Source organism: Pogonomyrmex barbatus, unplaced genomic scaffold (genome assembly GCF_055798465.1).
Source record: "Pogonomyrmex barbatus isolate J1 unplaced genomic scaffold, ASM5579846v1 scaffold20, whole genome shotgun sequence".
In the NCBI taxonomy this organism is placed as follows: domain Eukaryota; kingdom Metazoa; phylum Arthropoda; class Insecta; order Hymenoptera; family Formicidae; genus Pogonomyrmex; species Pogonomyrmex barbatus.
Genome location: NW_028297117.1, coordinates 1,833,925 through 1,854,171, shown reverse-complemented (window position 1 = coordinate 1,854,171; position 20,247 = coordinate 1,833,925). Strand labels below are relative to the sequence as shown.

Below are 20,247 nucleotides of genomic sequence, written 5' to 3'. Positions count from 1 at the left end.
TTTATCTGTCGAGTGTTTTGAAATACACTCTCAAATACACTTGAATATCGTATAGCACTTTTTGATACTCTTTGTGTGGCATCTAACCTGTTAATTAGCGTGAATTATTATGGACAGAGATCACAAGCGCCGCATATACATGACGCAAACACGAAGAAGATCAAACGAAAAGATAGAGTCAGAATTACTGATAAGATTCTAGAATTTTATGGAGCATACAGTCACGTAATTCTTAAAATATTTAGGTCTATGTAATCTTTTTTTTTTTTTTTTTTTTTTTAAGTGTTGTACTTGATGAGAAATCGTTAGTGAACATGTACAACGTTTTTATATCAGATCAAATTTCATTTGAAATTCTTGATTTATTTCTCTTAATTGGTTTGATATTACATGTATCACTACATGTATATCCATGATTAATTAAATGTTAATTTATTTGTTTATGTTGTTTATCTAACTTTCCTTTAGCGTACACTAACGAATATTTGAAATGAATCGTTTAATCTCTTGATATAAAAATTGCCCAAGATAATTACAAGAAAACAATTAATTTAAAAATCTATGGAAGAATTTTATTTCAGAAAAATTATATATATCTTTTAATAACGGTTAAAAATTTTTAAATTTTGTATATATATTTTGTGGAATTAATAAAGTCAAGTTTAGGCAAAAGTAAATTCCGCTTTCGACATATCGCGCGATTTATATTAGTTATCAACATAACTATGATTTTGAGTCGATCGAAAAACCGTTTCGTTCGATCTGACAATTTAACTCGTCAGCATGGAGCGAGATATGCTCAGCGAGGTCGTTCGACGTTCCCAATAATCGATCCGTTATACGTTGGTAACAAAGTGCACGCTCATCAACGAGCGGAGCCGTTGAACTTGTTAAGAATGAGATTTCGTTCACACCACCTTGCTGGCTCCGGAATCAATAAAGACCCCGGCGAACTGGGTTAATACAAAAGCAGAGCGGCGCGATTCGAGAGCGCCCCGCTCCGCTCCGTTTCATTCCGCGTGCGAGCCTATTCTCTGCTTCTGCTCTTTTTACCGGCACATGTAATGGATTACACGATTTAATCTGCACTGTATCTGCGCAACTCTCAATCGATGTCTCCTTTCTCTCCTCTTTCTTTTATTATTATTATTATTATTATTATTATTATTATTGTTGTTGTTGTTGTTGTTGTTGTTGTTGCTATTATGTGTATGCTATCTGCAAGCGTTCGTAGATGAGTTGTCGCTCGTGAATATAATTTTAGTCACAGTATGCATTCTTTTATCATTGAAAAATCACTACGTTACTCTTTTTTTTTTTTTTAGCTCTTAAGTGTAAAGATTATATAATTTTTGCTTGTTATAAAATTTGTTATAAAATTACTAATTAGTATATTTAACGATAGTTGTACATATCGTTAAGTACATATCGTTAAGTTACTTTTAAATCTTTATATAATTTATTTAATATAGAATAGTACATTATATTTAACGTACGTATAATCGAATCCCTGTCTGTGTAAATCCTATCTGTGTAAAAATTGATTGAACTTTTTCCCGTTGAAATTTAATTAAACTCTACTTTTTAACTTTGAAGTTTTGACGCTTAATAAGATATAATATCATTATTTCTGGCTGGCATATAATCAGCATATAATATTACAATATTATCTTTTTTATCTTCCAATAAGCGTTTTCTTCTCCGTCTCTATTCCACTTTACTCTGCTTTATCTTCCTTTTACTTTTCTCTTTTCTCACCAACCTAGCCAGAACGTACGGCCGACCGTATAACGCGGTCGCGCTATTAAATCTAAGTGGCTTAAGGCCTTAAAGTCCGTTTCGCGCCAATAAAAAGTGGATGAAATTACATTGGCCGGCTTGCGGCTTACCCTTACCCTCCGGTCGTCCTCTCTTCGCCACCAGCCTCCGCCTGAGAAAAATCCGCCACCGCCATCGTCACCCGTATTCACGAGTTATCGCGCCTTTGCCCTCGGAAACAGTTCTTACTCGTAAGCAAAATGACGTCCGCGGCGACGATACGCACGCAGTTGGCTGGACGGAGTTTTGTGGCGAACAATTTCGTCGAGAGATAGCATCACCGCGCGTTTCTCTTTGTTCTCTTTGGAAAAGAGATTACCAGGATAACGATCGCGTTTGTAAATATATGTGTGTGTGTGTGTGTGTGTGTGTGTGTGTGTGTGTGTGTGTGTGTGTGTGTGTGTGGTGCGCGTGTGTGTCCGGTGTCTTTGGCGAAGCTTGCGCATCAGCTTTCGCACGACTCCCCCGCACGGAACGAGAAAATTAGATGGCGAGAAAAGGGGGACTCTAACTCGTTCGCCTCGGAAACTCGGGGTATTTTTAAATCCGCGCTTCGAGAGCGCTTCTTTCTTCTCTTGTTTAACCGTTTCTTTTGGTGCCGCGGTCGGAGCAGTCGGAGTCTATGACATGTTACATATGCTAATAGGACTGCTTGGTGAAAGGGGTGGATTACATGGTTCATTTGCTTCGTCCTTTCCTAGCAGAGATAAAAATGTAGAAGACAGAGGTTAATTATCATTAAAATTATTATTATTATTAAACATTATTATTATTAAAATAGGTTATTAAATTAGTTAAATGTTATTTATATCTACGTTCGAGCTACGTTTTCGATAAGGTCTCTATTATAGAAGATAAGATATTTCATTGTTTCCATTTCAAAGGAGCGGATTCCGTCTCAGTCTCATGTGATAGATTCCAGGAGCCGATATGACAACTCTCGGCGGTTCCGCTCGGCTTTGTTTGCGCATAACGATCGCAATTATCTCGGCGCGACGTTATCCGCTATGAATCACCTGTTAACCTGACGTAATGTGTGCCTGCAATTTGATGTTTGCCGCGACATATTTAGGACGAGGAACCTTGGCACGATGTATCATCTTAGATAAGTGTAGATTGGCTTGATCTCGCGCTCGGGAAGGCGATTCGCTATGATTCAACCAACATTAACCCATTTGATCTCACAATACCACTTTTGGAGAATGCTCATTATTCGATATGCCGGATACATGTTACGAGAGCTGGGAATACAATAGAGATGCAAATAGAAGAATAGAAGTAAGAACGGTGTAATTTCGAGTGTTACAAAAATGAATCTTTTTATCTGATGTATGTAGCATTACTTTTATAGATCATGGGAAAAACCAGATAAAATATTAACGTGGATTAATAAATAAAAAGTTTATTTGACTTGTGAGACAAGATTCTTGATAAACAGCTTTGTAAAGATTACAGAAATGTATTTAACAAGATGATAATATACAGAAGCAAAATTAAAAGTAATGACAGTAACAACGGGTGTAAAAATATGAACAATATTGTAGACATGTTATATTTTTAATTTTTATATATTATTAGAAATGCATATGTACCAATTTTATTTAATGTTCTAGAAATAGAACTGTAGGGCAAATAAATCCATTCATGATCGAATGACCGAACAAAAGACGCACTATTATAGTCGTAGTTAATGCAAGCCAGCTCGGGTAGCATCTGTGCGAAAGGCATGACGGAAATATAATCAATAAAGTGCATCTCGATGGGCTTAATCGCATTGACAGGCCGGCCGCTTCGTTAACCCTTTCAATGGAAATTAATTTAACGAGGTCTTGCATAGCACCTTTTCTCACGAGGACGGTTCTCTTTTTCTTTGTTTGGAAAATCTGCGTGTGGCTCGGTCAAGTTAATAAACACGACTTTAGATTTACGATTTATTTAATTACGCTTTTAGACGTTAGACTTATCGTTATTATAAAAAAAATGAAGCTTTATAAATAATTTATTGTCGAAAGTATTGAATTATTTGTTATAGTAAAAATACAATAAATTTAGTGAATGAATTCAGTTAAGTTAAAATTTAACGGGTGTATAAGATTTTTATATTTCTTTTAAAAAAGTTTCTTTTAAAAAAGTTTTCACGCTATGCCTTGCATGTACGTTATGTATTTTTAAATGTTTTATTTCGAAAATTTATTTATTTTCCTCGTATAATATACGTTTACATAAATATATATTTAAATTGCGAATATATCTGTGCCTTCGTTAATAGCATTTAGAATGCCGTAAATCACAGCAACCCAGAAATCTTGTTTTATATCTTTTCTCGGACGGATGAATTATGCGCATTATTGTGACGCGTGACACGCAAATCTAAATATAAGCACACACCGACAATGTTTCAGCAAGACATAGCGGCGATTCGTTGGAGCCTCGAGTTGCTGTTTATGTTGAAGGGGCGTAAATCAATTTTAGATAATCCTATTAAAACGGATACGCCGTGTCAATTTGTAATCGCATCTTGCGTAAAATTGATTGCGTTTTGAAGTTCGATTTACGCCACCTTCGGAATGGACGGTACCTTTATCACGTCGCAGTTTCGAAACTAATCGATATCGTGGGTATAATAGTGCTTAAAGTAAGACTTCTTGGACAGGTTAGAAAAAAAATTGTTCCTCTTGTGCTCATCCACCCACATCCTCTATTTCTCTCTACGCGCGGTGCTTTTCTAGATAAATCCTTCAATTACGGGCTGGCCGAGCAAGTCGGTAAATGTGGACGCAACGTGGCACAGCCTTCGGAAACTTCGTTTCGCCGTCTCGGGACGGCGGCTTTAAGTGATTTATAATCAAAACTGGATTAGAGGCGGGTTGGAAAAGCCTTAAGTTGCCCCACAAGCTCGGGGCGAGGCCCGAGAGCTTTATGCGACAGGCTCCGCCAGGTGATTTAAAAGTCGTTCAAAGTGTATTAAACGTGAGATTCTCGCAAAAGCATGTTCGATGTTTGCAGTATCGATGCTTCTTCCTCTTTCCTTTTTCCGTGTGGTTACGATTAATAGAAAATATTGCAGAAACCTTGTGACGTGAAGCTTTAATCAAATATTCTCTGATCAATCTCGAAAGTATATTTTCTCTCGACTAAAAAAAAATGATATTCATAATTTTTAAATTATACACCTTGAAGATAAAGATTTCTGAAAAACAATTAAAAAGAAGATTTATTTAAATGCAAACAAATTTTATTTCTGCAAAATTTAATTTCAAACTTAATTATCAAGATATTTAATTTTTAATGGCTTAAAAGTATAACGCATACACATACACGTACACACACACATATACACACGGGTATTAGTATGCAGAGTCTGTTCATTAAGTTCTGGGACAGCATAACCTGTGTAACCTGTAATACAAGTTTACGATAAGTATCGTGAGTATCATGCAGAGATTTCCATCGTGCTGCGATACTTTCGTAGAAATGTGATTTTTTGCATTCTTATAATTGTGTGACGGAAGTTGTGTGATAATCGTAGCGAACATGATTATCATAGTGATTAATTAATAAAAAGCAGAAATCGGTACGTAATGGTAAGATGATTTCTACGTTAAAAATCTCTTCAGTGCAGATTGCAATCAAATCGTTTCAAGGAACGTTTATTACGCGATGAGTAATATGCAGCTGCGTTTGTTGTGTTATATTATCGATATGCAACTGACGACACTTGAGCCTTAGTATAACATCTGAAGCATCTATAATGAAGTATTACTATATATCATAATCGCTTGCAGATAATCGTTCTATTAACTTTCTACGAAGAGAATTACCTTTTTAAGTGCCTTAGTCTCTTACAAAAACAAATTACTAGTGATAAATTATTAGAATATTAAAAAAGTGTTATTTATTGTAAGACTCTTTTATAAATATTTATCTGATGTACCTTGATGTATCTTGAGCTTGATAATATTATAGATAGAATGTAATTTAATGTTTGTAAAAAAATTTTCTATTGCACCTACATTATCTTCAAATATAAGTATGATGTCATAAGTGTTGAACATAAATCTATAATTAGATTTAAAAATTTTGAAAAAGAAAGAATTTTGTAAAGAAATAAAGTTATTTTAATTTATCTTCGCAATTTACACAGAATAAGATATTTAGAAAAAAAATCGTATTTGACAAAGCGTCCAAAGATATAAATGATTTGTGGCTGTAGTATAACAGTGGTGATACAGAGTATAATATTTTCTTATGATGGGGAAAGGCTATACGAATTCTCGCGGCGAAACGGAAAGTCGTCGAGAATCCTATGACGGTATGTGACAGGTGTGTTTGATAGCGATATTTCGACGTCACATTATATAATATGACGTATCCTCTGACTTTATGTAATAATCTCGGGATTCGATTTCTGAAGTGATCCTGGATTTGAAATGTTATACCCTGAATGTGGGTCTAATTCCAAATAATTATAGATCACAAAATTTAATTATGGATCACGAATTCTTAAATGTAATAATTTCTGCAATTGCAATATTATATCTTTGATATTTTAATATCTTAAATTTTTAATATCTTATTGTACGCGATCTTATATTTAAATTCTTTTTTCTTTCTTACAATTTTGCTCTTTTAAAATTTTTTTTTATAATTTTTTTTGTTTTTCCAAAAGACTATAGTCTTATTTCTGTTAGTGGATAAGCGTTGAAGGAGCTATATTTGTATAAGAATTTTGATTTGCAATGAGAAATCAGATCACGCGGTTATGACATAATGTCATGAAACATCATGTAACGAAGGTGTCTCATGGCGGTTTCATCAAGCCTTTCCCTTGACATGACAGATCGCAAATGCACGTCCATGTGGTCGTCCAACACGCCCGTGCATCTCGTTGCATTATTTCGGTTACGCCGATTCATCACGTTCTGACGCATCACCGGTGACTGCTGCACTATGACGAATCTAGTCATCTAGACATTGTCTTTTGTCGTTCTTCGATCTATTACCGGACGTGATAATGAACGACTATCTAATACACCATTGTCGTATTATAGAATATAATAAATTAATTAAAAAAAATAGAAATAAAATAAAAATAAAGAGAGAAAAAGATAAATTTTTTAAATTAGAATGTTTTAAACATAAAATATACAAAATTGCGTATAAATGTGCGATTATTAAAAATAAGAAATTAAAATTCTGTTAAAATTCTAAAATCCAGAGAAGCACAGTCAACGTTGGAATTCATTCACTTCAAAATACCTCATATCAATGATACACATTTTACGAATCAAATTAAGTTGGTCTTCAACAATCGACAAAAGCGTGTCTAGTAAGCCACGGGAATCATTGACTCGTTTACTTTGATATCATAATATCTAATCATAGTGCACAGTTATTATCTTTAATTGCTTTAATTTCACACTTGTTTCAACGTTAATTTGTCACGAGAGTTTGGACAGTATAATATAATGGAAGTTTCCTGAAACTTGAAGTGTTAATCCTCTAGTCCTCTATTAAATGACTAATAAACTTGTGGTAAACGGTAATGTAATATCTTATTAAATAATTGGAGTTATTTATTACAATCTCTAAGCATTGATTTTCCCAATCAAGTAAAGCGATGTCGAATCGGATTTTTTATACATAATCTTTTTAATTCTATTAAGCAACTAGATATATAATTTTATGTACATACGTGTATATTTTGAATACATTGGAAATTTAGTCTTATGAATTGTTCTAAAACAAATACAACTTTGTTAGTGTATATACTTGCCCTCTTTTTTTTAAAAATACACAATATTATAAATTAGAATTGTGTCATCTTTGAAAAACAGTTTTCGAGAAAAGATTTGAATCACTATCAGAAAGGAGTATATAAAAACACAAAAATCACAAAGTATCTTGATGCCTTTTTCGAAATTATATTTGGAGCGTGCTTCCTTATTTTCCCCTCCTTTTCTTCTTTCATTTGCGCATGTTTTTGGCAATTTATCGCATTTCGTATAAGATAACGCAATATGACAACGGGGAAAAACCTCGTCCCTATTTTCTGCTCGCTTCTTAGGTCGGTTTAGGCTAGAACGATGGTGCGTACACCCCTGGGTCGATCCTCCCGGACAACCAACCCCAAAACTCCGGCACTCCCCCGGTACTCCGGCTCCCTCGGGGAGCTTTGGCGTACGCTATAATACTCGGGAAACTTAACAGGCAGCTCTGTACAAGCAACATCCCCTCCTTCTCTCCCTCCATCCTCAACTTCCCTGCGACCATCGACATATCGTCTCTTCTCCCTTTACAGCGACATTACCGTAGAACGTTCTCCTTTCTAACATTTCTTTATTCGTATTTTCCTTTTCTTCAAACTCAAAGTTCTGTAAGTCGTAACTTGTAACCCTCGTGTCCGGCTTCGCTCCCGTTCGAATTTCTGAACGAAGTTTTCACCCTATTTCGTGATATGGGAACAGCTGGCCGTGGTTTCGTTGAAACGCGACCATTGTTTTGCACCAAGTGATGCGCGCCAAGATGTGACCTGAATTCGAAAATTCTATTTTCGCCATAAATAAGAAAAGCTTTTAAAGTGAATAAAACAATTTATTTATTTTTAAGAGGACATACTTTAGCAAGAAATATGTTTTAAAATAAAAATTGATAAAATAATAATTATTTATCATATTTATAACTTTTACCTTTTATAAACATTGACATTTTTCTTATCTATGTGGCTAAATCTTTCAGTATTTTGCAAACAAAAACTATTTACAATAATATCGGTTTAATGGTTTTAGATATATATTTATAGAATAATAATTATAAAATTTATAAAATGTTAAAAAGTGTTTTATAAACTTATTAATTATCTATTCAGTATATTAAATCTTATACTTGTTACTTATATTTTACATTCTTTCTATCTTCACGCAAAATATGGTATATTATATTTTTTTCTTCAAAGAACATTAAATTTTTTTAAGTGAATATATTTATTTGCTATTATTTTTTGCCTAAATTTTCTTTTCCCTATGTAAAAACTAGTCAATGTATCGAGCGAATGCCGACATTTACTCGTCTCGTGAAATGTCGCGTCCCATTGGTACTAGAAAAGCAAACTTTGTCCCCTCTTGCCATATGCTAGCACATCTCAGCTAATGCAGTTTCCAAATTCGGGACTACAAATTCTGCAATTTGACAGCCATTCGTTTGACAACAGTGCGCGGATCGTTATTGGTGATGCTCGGTTGTAAATAATGTTTTGATGTCTGTCGAATATTAATATTGCGCCTCGGAACTGCGCTCGTTAGCCCCTACAGATTATGAGCTGTAATTACATTCGGGGGGGGGGCGTGTGCAAGGTGGCCCCCCCCCCCCCCCGAATTCGCTGGGGACACACTACGCAGGGTGTTTCGACAGGGGGTCGAGAACAGCTTCGGCCGTTAACTACATTTAGAGCTTGAAGCGCACGAACCGTTTCCACGGGACTTTACGGGTTTTCGTGCGAAGTAGAGAGTATTCCAAAGCCTATTTCTCCATTAATCAATTTGTCGACAAAATTTCAGAATGAGACTGACACTTTCACGAATGATAAATAACGGTTTTTCTTTAAAAACTAACCTTGGAATGACACCTTTCGGTGAATGTTTAACTTTTAAATAAAAAAATGACTTACACTTATATTTAGAGATAAATAAAACAATTATGATTACATAAAGAGAGAAGTATGATCTATAATTTTTTTGAACTTCTATTCAATTAAAAAAGAATATATTGAGAAAGAGAGGGAACGGCAAATATAATATAATATTGCTTTTCGTCATCAATTGTCATCACATTGTAAAGTCTACGATCAAGTCTGAATAAAACTGGAACTGCCCGGCTGATAATTAGATAATTATACGATTTCTTTTGAATCACTCTCTATTCGTAACGCAAATGCACTAGTCGAGTAACGCGTTGCATGCGACTTTCGACAGTAAGCGAGCATCGTTTATCCACTTTGACCCGCGATAGGCGGTTTATATGCACGATCGTATAATACGCAACGAGCGATCACCAGCACGTGCGCACGTAGTAATCAAAGTTTATAAACCCGCCCCGTTATTAATCGCGCCTGATATTAATCCACACGTACATACACGTACATTCGTACATACTACATATACACCGTGTTAATTCTTTCGAGTTGCAAATTAGCGAGTTTGACTCGCTCGTTCCTCCATCTTCGTTTCTGCAATCAAACATGCGACTCGTTACTTTGTAGATTTTCTATCTGCAAAATTTTCGATTTGCAAAACAATATTTGCCCAGTGATATAGTTATTTTTAACGACAAAATTTGCAATTACGTGTTATCATACATAATTAGTATGTAGCATTATTTAAATTTAAAACTTATGCGCGGCCTTTTAAAAGTGCTAATCATTATTTTTATGCATTATCTGATGCATTATTGATCGAGGTTGCTGCATCGGTGTCGATTGTTTTTACTCATAAAGCTATACATTTATTTTCTCTTGATAACGCAATACTCAACATTAATTAAATTAATAAACGAAACATCAAAAAAAGCTTAGTTGTTTCAAACATTATTATAGTAATATTTCGTCAATGAGATTTGCTTTCGATCTCTCGCAAGGATCCCGTTTCTATTTGTTCGCGACGAATAAGAAATTAAATGTTATATCGAAAGTATTATATAAACCATCTTTTAGTAAAATTGTCCAATTCACAAATTAATTCTTTTAATTTTTTTATTGTAAACATAAAACAGAAAGCATTTTGTTGACTAAAACACTTACGCAATAACGATGAATATTTACGAATAACATTCAAACAGGTTTAGTCGCTTTTTGTAAGTTGCATTTTCATAAAGTATTCATTTTTTTCTCTCTTTGTATTTTCTCTCTTTTTTTTCTACTTTCTCTCTTTTTCGTCACTTAGTTTGAGGAGGGGGGGAGGGGTAGGACGCGCCCATAATTGTCACGGAATTATTAAAAGGGCGCATAGGGTACTCGCAGGTCGAGTCACAGTCCTGCCATAAGGGGGCACGCCGTGACGGGAATTCATTCCCGTAGTGCATCCTGCGCATGGGGTTTCTCATCCTGTTCTTCCTTTCCTTCTGCTTCGTCCAACTAGACGACACACGTAGAGTCGTCTCCCTTCCTTGCGTGGACCCTCCTCTGGTTCTATTTGTCTCTGTCACCAGTAAATGGCCTTTGCCGAGCACCACGACGAGTCTTCGAGATATCCCGTCTCTCTCTGACTCTGCAGATTCTCAAAGTATCTCCGTTTTCTTTTCATTTCTTTTCAGGCCTCTTATAGGCTTTTCTATACATTTCTCTCTCTTCTTAGGCCTCGAGTTGGGACCGATAAAAATCGGCTTGTATGACGCCATCGGGAGGACTTCTACTTCTATTTCTCATTGCCTTGATGGCACAATCTCGTTTATTCTCGTTTCTCGGACTCTTTGCTTATTTGTTAAACAAGTTTCTCTTTATCTAGTTAATTTTTAAAAACGATTTAATTTTTTGTAGTGCTTGATATGAGATTATATGATATGATCAAGAATTATATGATCAAGAATTGTGTTTGTGGTGCGTGTGTATGCATGTGTGGATTTTAAGGAACTATTAATAAGCAATAAAAATTATTAAAAAATGTAAAAGCACAGATAATTAAAATAGATCTTTATTATGCATTTATATAATTACATAATTAAAATATATGATTTTGTTTGCTTACGAAATCAATGTCATTTTAATTGTAGATATTTTAATATTTTATTCTTTAATATATTACTTTGATATATTACATTTCGAATTTCTAATATAATTAAGACAATTAAGATAATATTATAGAAATATTAATTTTACGAACGAGAATTTTAATAATTTGAGAAATATTGTTTTTAAAACGTGTGTTATACTGTACAAGATTTAAACAGCTGATACTGGCAACTTGCCAAGATCGTATCGTGTCTGCTATTAATTAATATTGCCTCATTCAGTCTTAAATAGATATCAATGGAAAAACCTATTTTATTGATTTGATATTTCATCGAATTTTATTATAATTTATTATAATTTTAATTATTATGTATAAACATTTAAGTAATGGATTATCAGTTAGATTAAAATTATTTCTTTATTTGTATTTAATATTAATTTTTTAAATATATTTTTTAAACAACGTTACTAATTACAACTGATTGATCTATATTATTTTGTGTTGATTTTTATTATTATATATTTATATTCTAAATATTTATTTCTTTTGTAATCTATTGTGTACTGTTATATAGTAATACTAATTGTCATTAATACCAATTGTTAATTATACATCTTCTATATTTTCAAATATTTTAAAGTCACTAATATTATATATTACGTATAATATATTAATAAATTACGTTATGTTTTTTTATGTCAAATTATTTACATAGTAGAAAATTTAATTTTCCAGCAGGATTTGAAGCATCTTGTTGTCTTAAGTAATTGCGTGAATTTTTTTTGTTTTCAAGAAACATAGTTAATATACATGTTGTCAGATAATTTTGTTAGGGAAGATTGATGACTATTACCATGAAGAATAAATTCAAAGACTCTTCAGTTAGTGCTGTCGGTTTATTTGACGTGACATTATAACGTCGCTTAATTCCATCGTGCGAATGAATTCATTAAATGGCTATAAAAATTAGATGTTATTATCGCTGATGCTACCGGGTGGCCTCCTATTTCTCATTAGTTTCGATGGACCTATGTTCTTTCTAAGTTCTTTTTTTACGTCCGACCTGATTTTCCCTGTAAGCGATCACCTGATATGTGATCGTTTCTAAAAGCCAGGCGATATATCACTTCGTTACTTTATAGATCGTACCTCGTTAGTTGACGGAACGAATGATCTTATGTTTGCAACGTGCATCAGTGTTTAAATTGTGCAATTTATGTGATATGTCATAATAGTCGTAAAACTCAGCTAGAATTAGCGCTAGAATTATATTTTTAGATTTCTATATATTTGTCCATTTATCTTAACTTGTTAACTTTTTATTTATTTAGCAATAGCTTTTTAATTAATTTTAATTATAAATATTTAGTAAAGTATTAAACATTTTACACGTTACAAACCTTGAAAACACTGAGGCATTGCATTCGTACGTAAATACCAGAAAATTGACTGAAATAATAGCGAGGTTTGTAAATCTACTGGAGCCGAGACGGAGATAACGAGCCGGGATGTCTTCGTAGAGTACGCTTCTTCTATGGTTATACACTTTACGGACATTTAGTTTCGGTTTAAGTTTGTCGGAGGAAAGTTTGCAACAAGTTCTGTCACCGCTGGCAACTCGATACGCCGGATTCGCCGTGGAAATCAGCCGTTTTTAAAAAGTCACCAACCGGACAATTGTTTAAACCTAACTCTAACGATTGTTCAACTCGTTAAGGATCCATTAGGCGCTTCGGACTCGGTAGACCGCGGAAATTTTCCGCCGCTCGGAGTCTCTCTCGTTCCCTCGCTTCCTGTGCTTTAGCGGTGGCAAATTAATTCAAGTTTTCCCATCCGAGTTGGTTATAGTAAGTTTTTGCTAACGGCCGTTCTCCCCCTGGAAAATTTCCCTGTAGACCGTAATAGCTACGCCGCTATGTTTAAGAGCTTTTAGTTAGGTTTGGTGAACAATAAATCGCTGTTATCGAAAACAGCGTTTACTCAGCGGATATATTAGAGGTATGTCCGATAAAAATTTCAGGAAAATGCTAATTAGTAGAAAGATAGAAAATATATTTAATATTTAAACTATGAAAGAAATATTTTATGGATTATTAATAAATAATTCCAAAAAGTTTAACGATGTTAAATGAGTGAAAATTAAATAAATGAAGATAGTAGCGATTAGTAAAGTCATTAATAAATAATATTAAATTATCTTGAAGAGTTATTTAAGGAAATTAGAAAAGATGAAATAACGAAAGAAACATTTTATCAAAGAAATGAATAAGCGATAAAATATATCAGTCATAATTAGTAAATAAAATAAATAATAATTTAATTATAATGAAACAAATAATAATATAGAAATAATAATATAGAATATAAATAAATAATTTAAAAAAATCATTACGTTGTAAAATGCATCTATTATTGATATACAACTATTTAAATGTATAAAAGCATTTTTATTCGTTTTGCTTATCGTATCAACATTACGGCAATTAAACCATAGAGAGTTAAATTCGTTTTTATGTCATGTATTTCTTTGAATTACGATATAAGTTGTGCGACACATTTTTTACATCGACTATTTGCTTAATGAGAATTAAGAGGATTTTAGTCAAGGAGATAGAAGATTTAAAAGATTGCAGAGAAGGTTGCATGATTCTTGCGTTTTAGCTTTTTTCTGACTTATGTTTCTATTTCTTGACGCTCATATCTGTTGTTTATGTTTTTTTAATCCGTTGTTTATACTTATGCTTTCTTAATCTGTTTATATTTTCTATTTATACTCTCTTTTGTTGGGCGATTACCCTTCTTTTTTTAAATAGATAATTTGTCTCTCAAGCTGCATAGATAATCTTATCTTCTACGTGCATGTCATATATGTATCAATTATTGAAAATAAAATTTCTGAGAATAACAAATAGTAAAGATACAACTGTAAATGATAACTGTAGATAATAGATACGATAGATACGAATAGATACGATTGTAATAGTAACTGTAGAGTAAAGATACTACTGAGAATTTCATGAGACATAATTTTAAATAAAGACTTGGAACTACATATTCGGCTATTTCGTAATTTTTTTAAGTATTATAATTTTTAAATATTTGATGTAAAACATGTTTAAATTGATTCACAATATTTTTATCAAATTTTGCTTTATTTCTTATTATTCATTTTTGTCACTAATAAATAAAAAGATATAATAATTTAAAAACTTTTAACTGTACCTACATAACATTTTTGTTATTTATGTAAATTTTTTATTTTATATTTGATCATGGTTTTATCTTTGATATACACGTTACATTGATATTATAAAATCAATAGGCGTGATTTTCGAGATGAATACGAGAAAATATCGATGATATCTCGATGAATTTTAACATCTCTACAGTTTTGAGTTCGGTAACGCCTCGAGCCTCTGCACGCTAATTAGCCCGTAGTTTCACGCATGTTTGACTTTCTCGACTAACGTAACTCGTTGTCGGAAACGAGAGGTGTCTCTGTCGTGTATCGCCCTGGCGAAATCGCGGTGCAAATTACCGAGAGCAATTAAGATCGTTAATTACCGACGTCAAAGGTGCATGTCGCTCTTCTCTAGTACAATGGAAATTCATGAAGAAAGATACGCGATTCTCTTTATCAGATATCGTAGCCCGTCATCTTTATCGTAACTGACGTACAAGCCCACCGGAGGTGAACCGGAGGTGAACCGGAGGTGCGATATTACACCGTTGTATACTAAACTATTCGTTATTTTGAAATAAATTGCTATTATATATTAATCGAAGGATCCCTTGCGCGACGCTGCTTTCTTAAGCAATTCTTTCCCAGCGCATTCTTGCGTCAGGCAGTTTCTTTCCCGAGAAATCGCATGCTCGCGGTCGATTCGATACTTATCGGTGCACGTGTCATCTGGTCTACTTTCATTGTAAGCGCAATCATTACTCGTACTGCTTACTCACCGCCAGTGGCTCATACAATCTCAGTGAACTTTATCTTGTTCGTTTCGTGGAACAAGTGCTTTTATGCGATATTGGACTCCCCGATTCGTCATTTAATGACGCGTATTGTCGGATCGAAGTTGCTATAGCCTACGAGGCTGCAACTACGCCGCGTTGAATAAACAAATCGATAGCATTCATTCGTTTCTTTTAAACTTCTCCGAATACTCGAGGCAGAAGACTGTAATATTGTTCTTTCAGTTCACTCGAGTTGTTGTTCATTCGTGCGAAGAGAAATTAGAATACCGTGAGAAAACAAGAACATTTCTTTGCGTTTTAAGACAGCATTTTCTTAAAATAAAATAAATAAAATAAAAGTTTGAAAATGATAATTTAAATTATAATTGAATGGTACGCTGATGATATATTTATCAAAATTAACTTAGTCAATGAATTTGAAAATACAATAATTATTACCGTTAGTGTCAAAATTATTATATTTCATTGCGCTATTTCAAATACGTTGAATTTTTAATAGTATAATTTAAAATTAAGTCAGAAATTACACGTATTCATATAATCTCTCTTTATATTCTTAAATAATATGCAGGGGAAAAAACCGAAAGTTTAAAAATTTCTATATTATTGAAACTCAATAATTCATTCAATAATTTGTCGAATAATCAATTATTTGATGAGCAAGAAGTCAAACTTTCATAGAGTATAATTAGAATGCTATTCTTAAATATCAAGAGAAAGAGAAGAAACACTGAAGCGTTTATCTATTTTTATTTTGTATAAAATCTTATTTATAATTCTACGTACGAAAGAATGTAATTGGTTTCTGATATTGAATTTATACGAATGTATCAGTTATATATAAAATATATTAAGCAAAATGAAAACAACAATTGAAATTTTTCCTGACTGAATTATTTCTAAAGATCGCGCAGAGTGTCTGAAATTTTTGCACGCAGATGTTTCTAATCTTCTTAGGGGGCAGCGCGCCTATAAACCGAGATTGACATTGAGTAAAATTGGCGGGGGGTAATCCGGGAAACAGGGGGAGAGCGGGGAAAATGGGTCTTCAGGAAATAAGAAAACTTTTCTTCTCGATCGGCCGTTACGCTTCGCGTTGCGATAAGAGACGAAAGAGAGATGATCGCCGCCTCCTTTTTTTTTTTCCTGTTCGCCCGTTCATCCACCCTTCGCTTTTTCCAATGCTCGCCGGCTGCACGAAGTCATTTTCTTAAAAGGGGGCCGAGATGCGTCGGGGGGCACGTTTCAAAAGCACCTGGTTTTCTCTCGCTCGATAAATCGCACATTCCCCCGGTTTCGCTGCTGCCACGGTCTCGTTACTTTCGTCCTATTACCTTTCGTTTCGAATCCTGTGAGAACGCGAACTGCCGAGCGATTGGTAAGGAGCATCCTTGTAAGGAGCACCCTTGATCACGTAGAGATGCTTATATTTTATTAACGAAATATCATTTAAATATCTTTCTTTGATGGAACTTTTGAAATGTTAGTTTATGTAACTGCAAATAGTATTCGTTAAATCGAGAAGAGAAATTCATTATTAATGTTATATCCTTTATTTGCTTTCCTTTATTTTCCTTTATACGTAAATATTTAAAATATTCTTTTACATAATTTCTGGAAGTGTATTTTTTAGTGCGCACATTATTATCTTTATTATTATGCTTGATTGTTATCGTGCGCTCTCGGCAATAATTGTTCCGTGTCGTTGCACTAATTGCACCTTTCCCTTCGATCGAAAGTAGATTACATTGCATGCAAGAGGTGCTCTCACCTTGAGTTCGAAGAGATAATCGTTACAATTATGCATGGTGAATACTGTCTCTTGCGTGTGCCTCGCATTTTTGCTGCAAATAATAGTTACACCAGATAAATGTCTACATATGGGAGGATAAATTAAAAGAAGAAATTTATAAGACTTCCCAAAGCAATATTATAATTAGAAAACTCGATAGCAAAAAAATGAAATAGAATACATTAAAACTAACCTTTTTATTCTAGAAACTCAACAAGTTTTACATAATTGATAAACATAATTGATTTAACATAATTGATAAACAAGGAAAATTATTTTCTCTTTTACAAGTACGATTATTCCTAAGGAGTGTAGAAGTTGTTTTTAACTACGTCTAATTTACAATCTGAAAAATTTATTTTACTCGTTATAAAAATCCTTTATGGCTTCAAGTACGCTTTATTGTATGCTAACCATCAACCTTTGGTTACTTTTTTGCAGGCCTGGGCGAGGCCCAAGGAAGAAACCGCCTCCGCCACAATCGCCGGACAGCGCGGAAGAGGTGGAGGAGGAGGAGGAGGTGGTGGAGGAAGGCACGACGGAGTCCCTAGTGTGAAAGTAGAGTAGGCATGTTGTCAGTCTTCCCGGCAACGACGACGGGGACGATGAGGGTGGCGTGGTCAGTGGTAGCGCGTCCGCGCCGACGATATTGGTGTCGTCAACCGCTGTCGTTAATTTTGATCCTGACGCTGTCGCTATTGCCGGCGGCGTGCTCGTTGCCAGCCGACATAGTACAGAAATTCCACGATCCGGAAGTGGAACGTATGAACCATCTGGTGGTGGACAAGAATACAGGCCGAGTATACGTAGGCGCGGTTAATCGTCTCTACCAATTGTCGCCGGATCTATTACTCGTCGTGAAGGAGGTCACCGGGCCGAAAGGTGATTCCACCGCATGCTCGATGTTAGACTGTCCCCGTGAGGCGCAGAAACGACCAGTTGATAACGTGAACAAGGCCCTGGTGATTGATTATACCACCACGCGTCTCATCTCCTGCGGCAGTCTGTTTCAGGGTATGTGCACGGTGCGTAATCTGCACAATATCTCAGATGTGGTGCAGGAGGTGAAAGAAGCTGTAGTGGCGAACAATGCCACCGCCTCAACGGTCGCGTTTATCGCGCCTGGTCCGCCAAATCCACCGGTCTCCCAAGTTATGTACGTCGGCGTGACCTTCACCGGCAATTCACCGTATCGCTCGGAAGTGCCAGCGGTGAGTTCGCGTTCCCTCGACAAGGACAAGATGCTTAACATCGCCGAAGCAGCTGTTACAACTGGTACGCGAATGTACGTTAATTCTCTGTCGCGTGAGCGTTACCCCATCAACTACATCTACGGCTTTAGCAGCGGCGGGTTTAGTTATTTTCTCACCACGCAAATGAAAAATACGGAGACGCCGATTTACTTGTCGAAACTGGTTCGCGTGTGTCAAGACGACGAGCACTATTATTCGTACACGGAAATACCGATTAACTGCACCAGCGACGAGCGTATCTACAACCTGGTGCAAGCCGCTTACGTCGGTAAGGCTGGCTCGGTACTCGCCGGCGACCTGGGCATCACTGCTCAGGACGACGTGCTGTTTGCCGTGTTCGCCGAGAGCGACGGGCCCAACAGCGACGTGCCGCGACCGCACTCGGCTCTGTGTGTCTACTCGCTCAAGGCGATCCGCCGCAAGTTCATGAGCAATATACAGCGATGCTTCAGCGGCGAGGGACAGCGGGGCTTGGAGTTCATCTCGCCAAGTCACAAATGCATATCAACGGTGAGTCATTTTAAACAGCTTAATTTAACGCCGCTGCCGCTTCTCCAACGTGTATGTAATCTCGGCGATGTCACTCGGCGATATTCTCGCTTGTTATATCCGAAGGAAGATATAAAATACTTTTAATATCGTTGTAAAAAAGCGCGGGATTTAGTAGACGCGTAGAAATATCTTTCTCTATGATAATATTTAAATAATTTTTTTTTAAGATTTTCATCAAGATTTTGGACATACATATGTATATTGTTCATAAAGATTCTGTCGCGAATTCGGAGCAAATTTTAATTTTTGCCGCTAATCTATTAAGGAATTCACGTAAAGCAACTTTTTCAATGAAAAATCTTAGATATAGCAGAACGAAACAAATTGATTTATCTCATGTCAAAAGGAGTTAACAGTTTTATATATATAAATATAAGCGTGTCATTATTCGCTGCTTCGTTGAAATCTCTCGTTACCTCGTTTATTCCTTCGTTTATCCGATGCTCGCGGTGGATTGATAGCTCGTGTAAATAAATTGATATCTCGCAGTATGGCTACTGCTGACCAACAATAAACTTGCGGAAGGTACCGTCCTGTGTGTACGGTACTCGATAGCTCGGCACCGCGAGGGTATCAGTGCCATCGCTGGCCGGAATTATTATAACCACACTCGTGGCGTGGCGCACTCGTGGTGCATTCGTGGTTGTCGAGTGGCTGAATGGCCGTCAGATGGGAAGACCACCTCCCGTTTGCAAGAAGGACGCGATTCGTCCTCCTTGATTATTATGGCACGAATCAATCGGCCGCGTCTCGCAGAGGGAAGCTCGGTCTTCCTTCCCTCTTGTTCGCATTTACGTAACAGGTGGCATCGAAAAGCTTAAAGAAGGCAAAACGCAGGAGGACGCTGGCCTCCGTACAAAGCGCCATATGCTCCTTTCACACGGACTCGCGTCATTTGTGCACGCGAGCGCGAGAACAATCTTTCTATACGCAGCGTTCGCTCGCGTATAGCGGTCGCTTCTCGCATTTTTGTTTTGCGGGAAAACCGCGAGATGCTTATTACGCGAAAATGAATTTTGAAGACACAAACAAATGTTAACATTTGTTGATTTTCATATCAGGATCCGTCTCTGAATATTCTATCGTATTTGCACATCTGCCAAATTGTACGTATAATATTGCATTTAAACCA

At 35.5% G+C, this 20,247-nt stretch overlaps 1 protein-coding gene across 4 annotated transcripts in view; it reads left to right on the top strand.

The window, feature by feature from the left end:
• PlexA (plexin A) overlaps nucleotides 1–20,247 on the top strand; it is a 251,240-nt gene that overhangs the window by 56,948 nt on the left and 174,045 nt on the right. For all 4 annotated transcript variants that reach the window (XM_089077798.1, XM_089077795.1, XM_089077797.1 and 1 more), the window contains one exon: nucleotides 17,752–19,073. In XM_089077798.1, coding sequence (XP_088933924.1) covers nucleotides 17,880–19,073 — 1,194 coding nt within the window. In that variant the 5' untranslated portion in view covers nucleotides 17,752–17,879. The remainder of the gene's footprint in view (nucleotides 1–17,751; nucleotides 19,074–20,247) is intronic.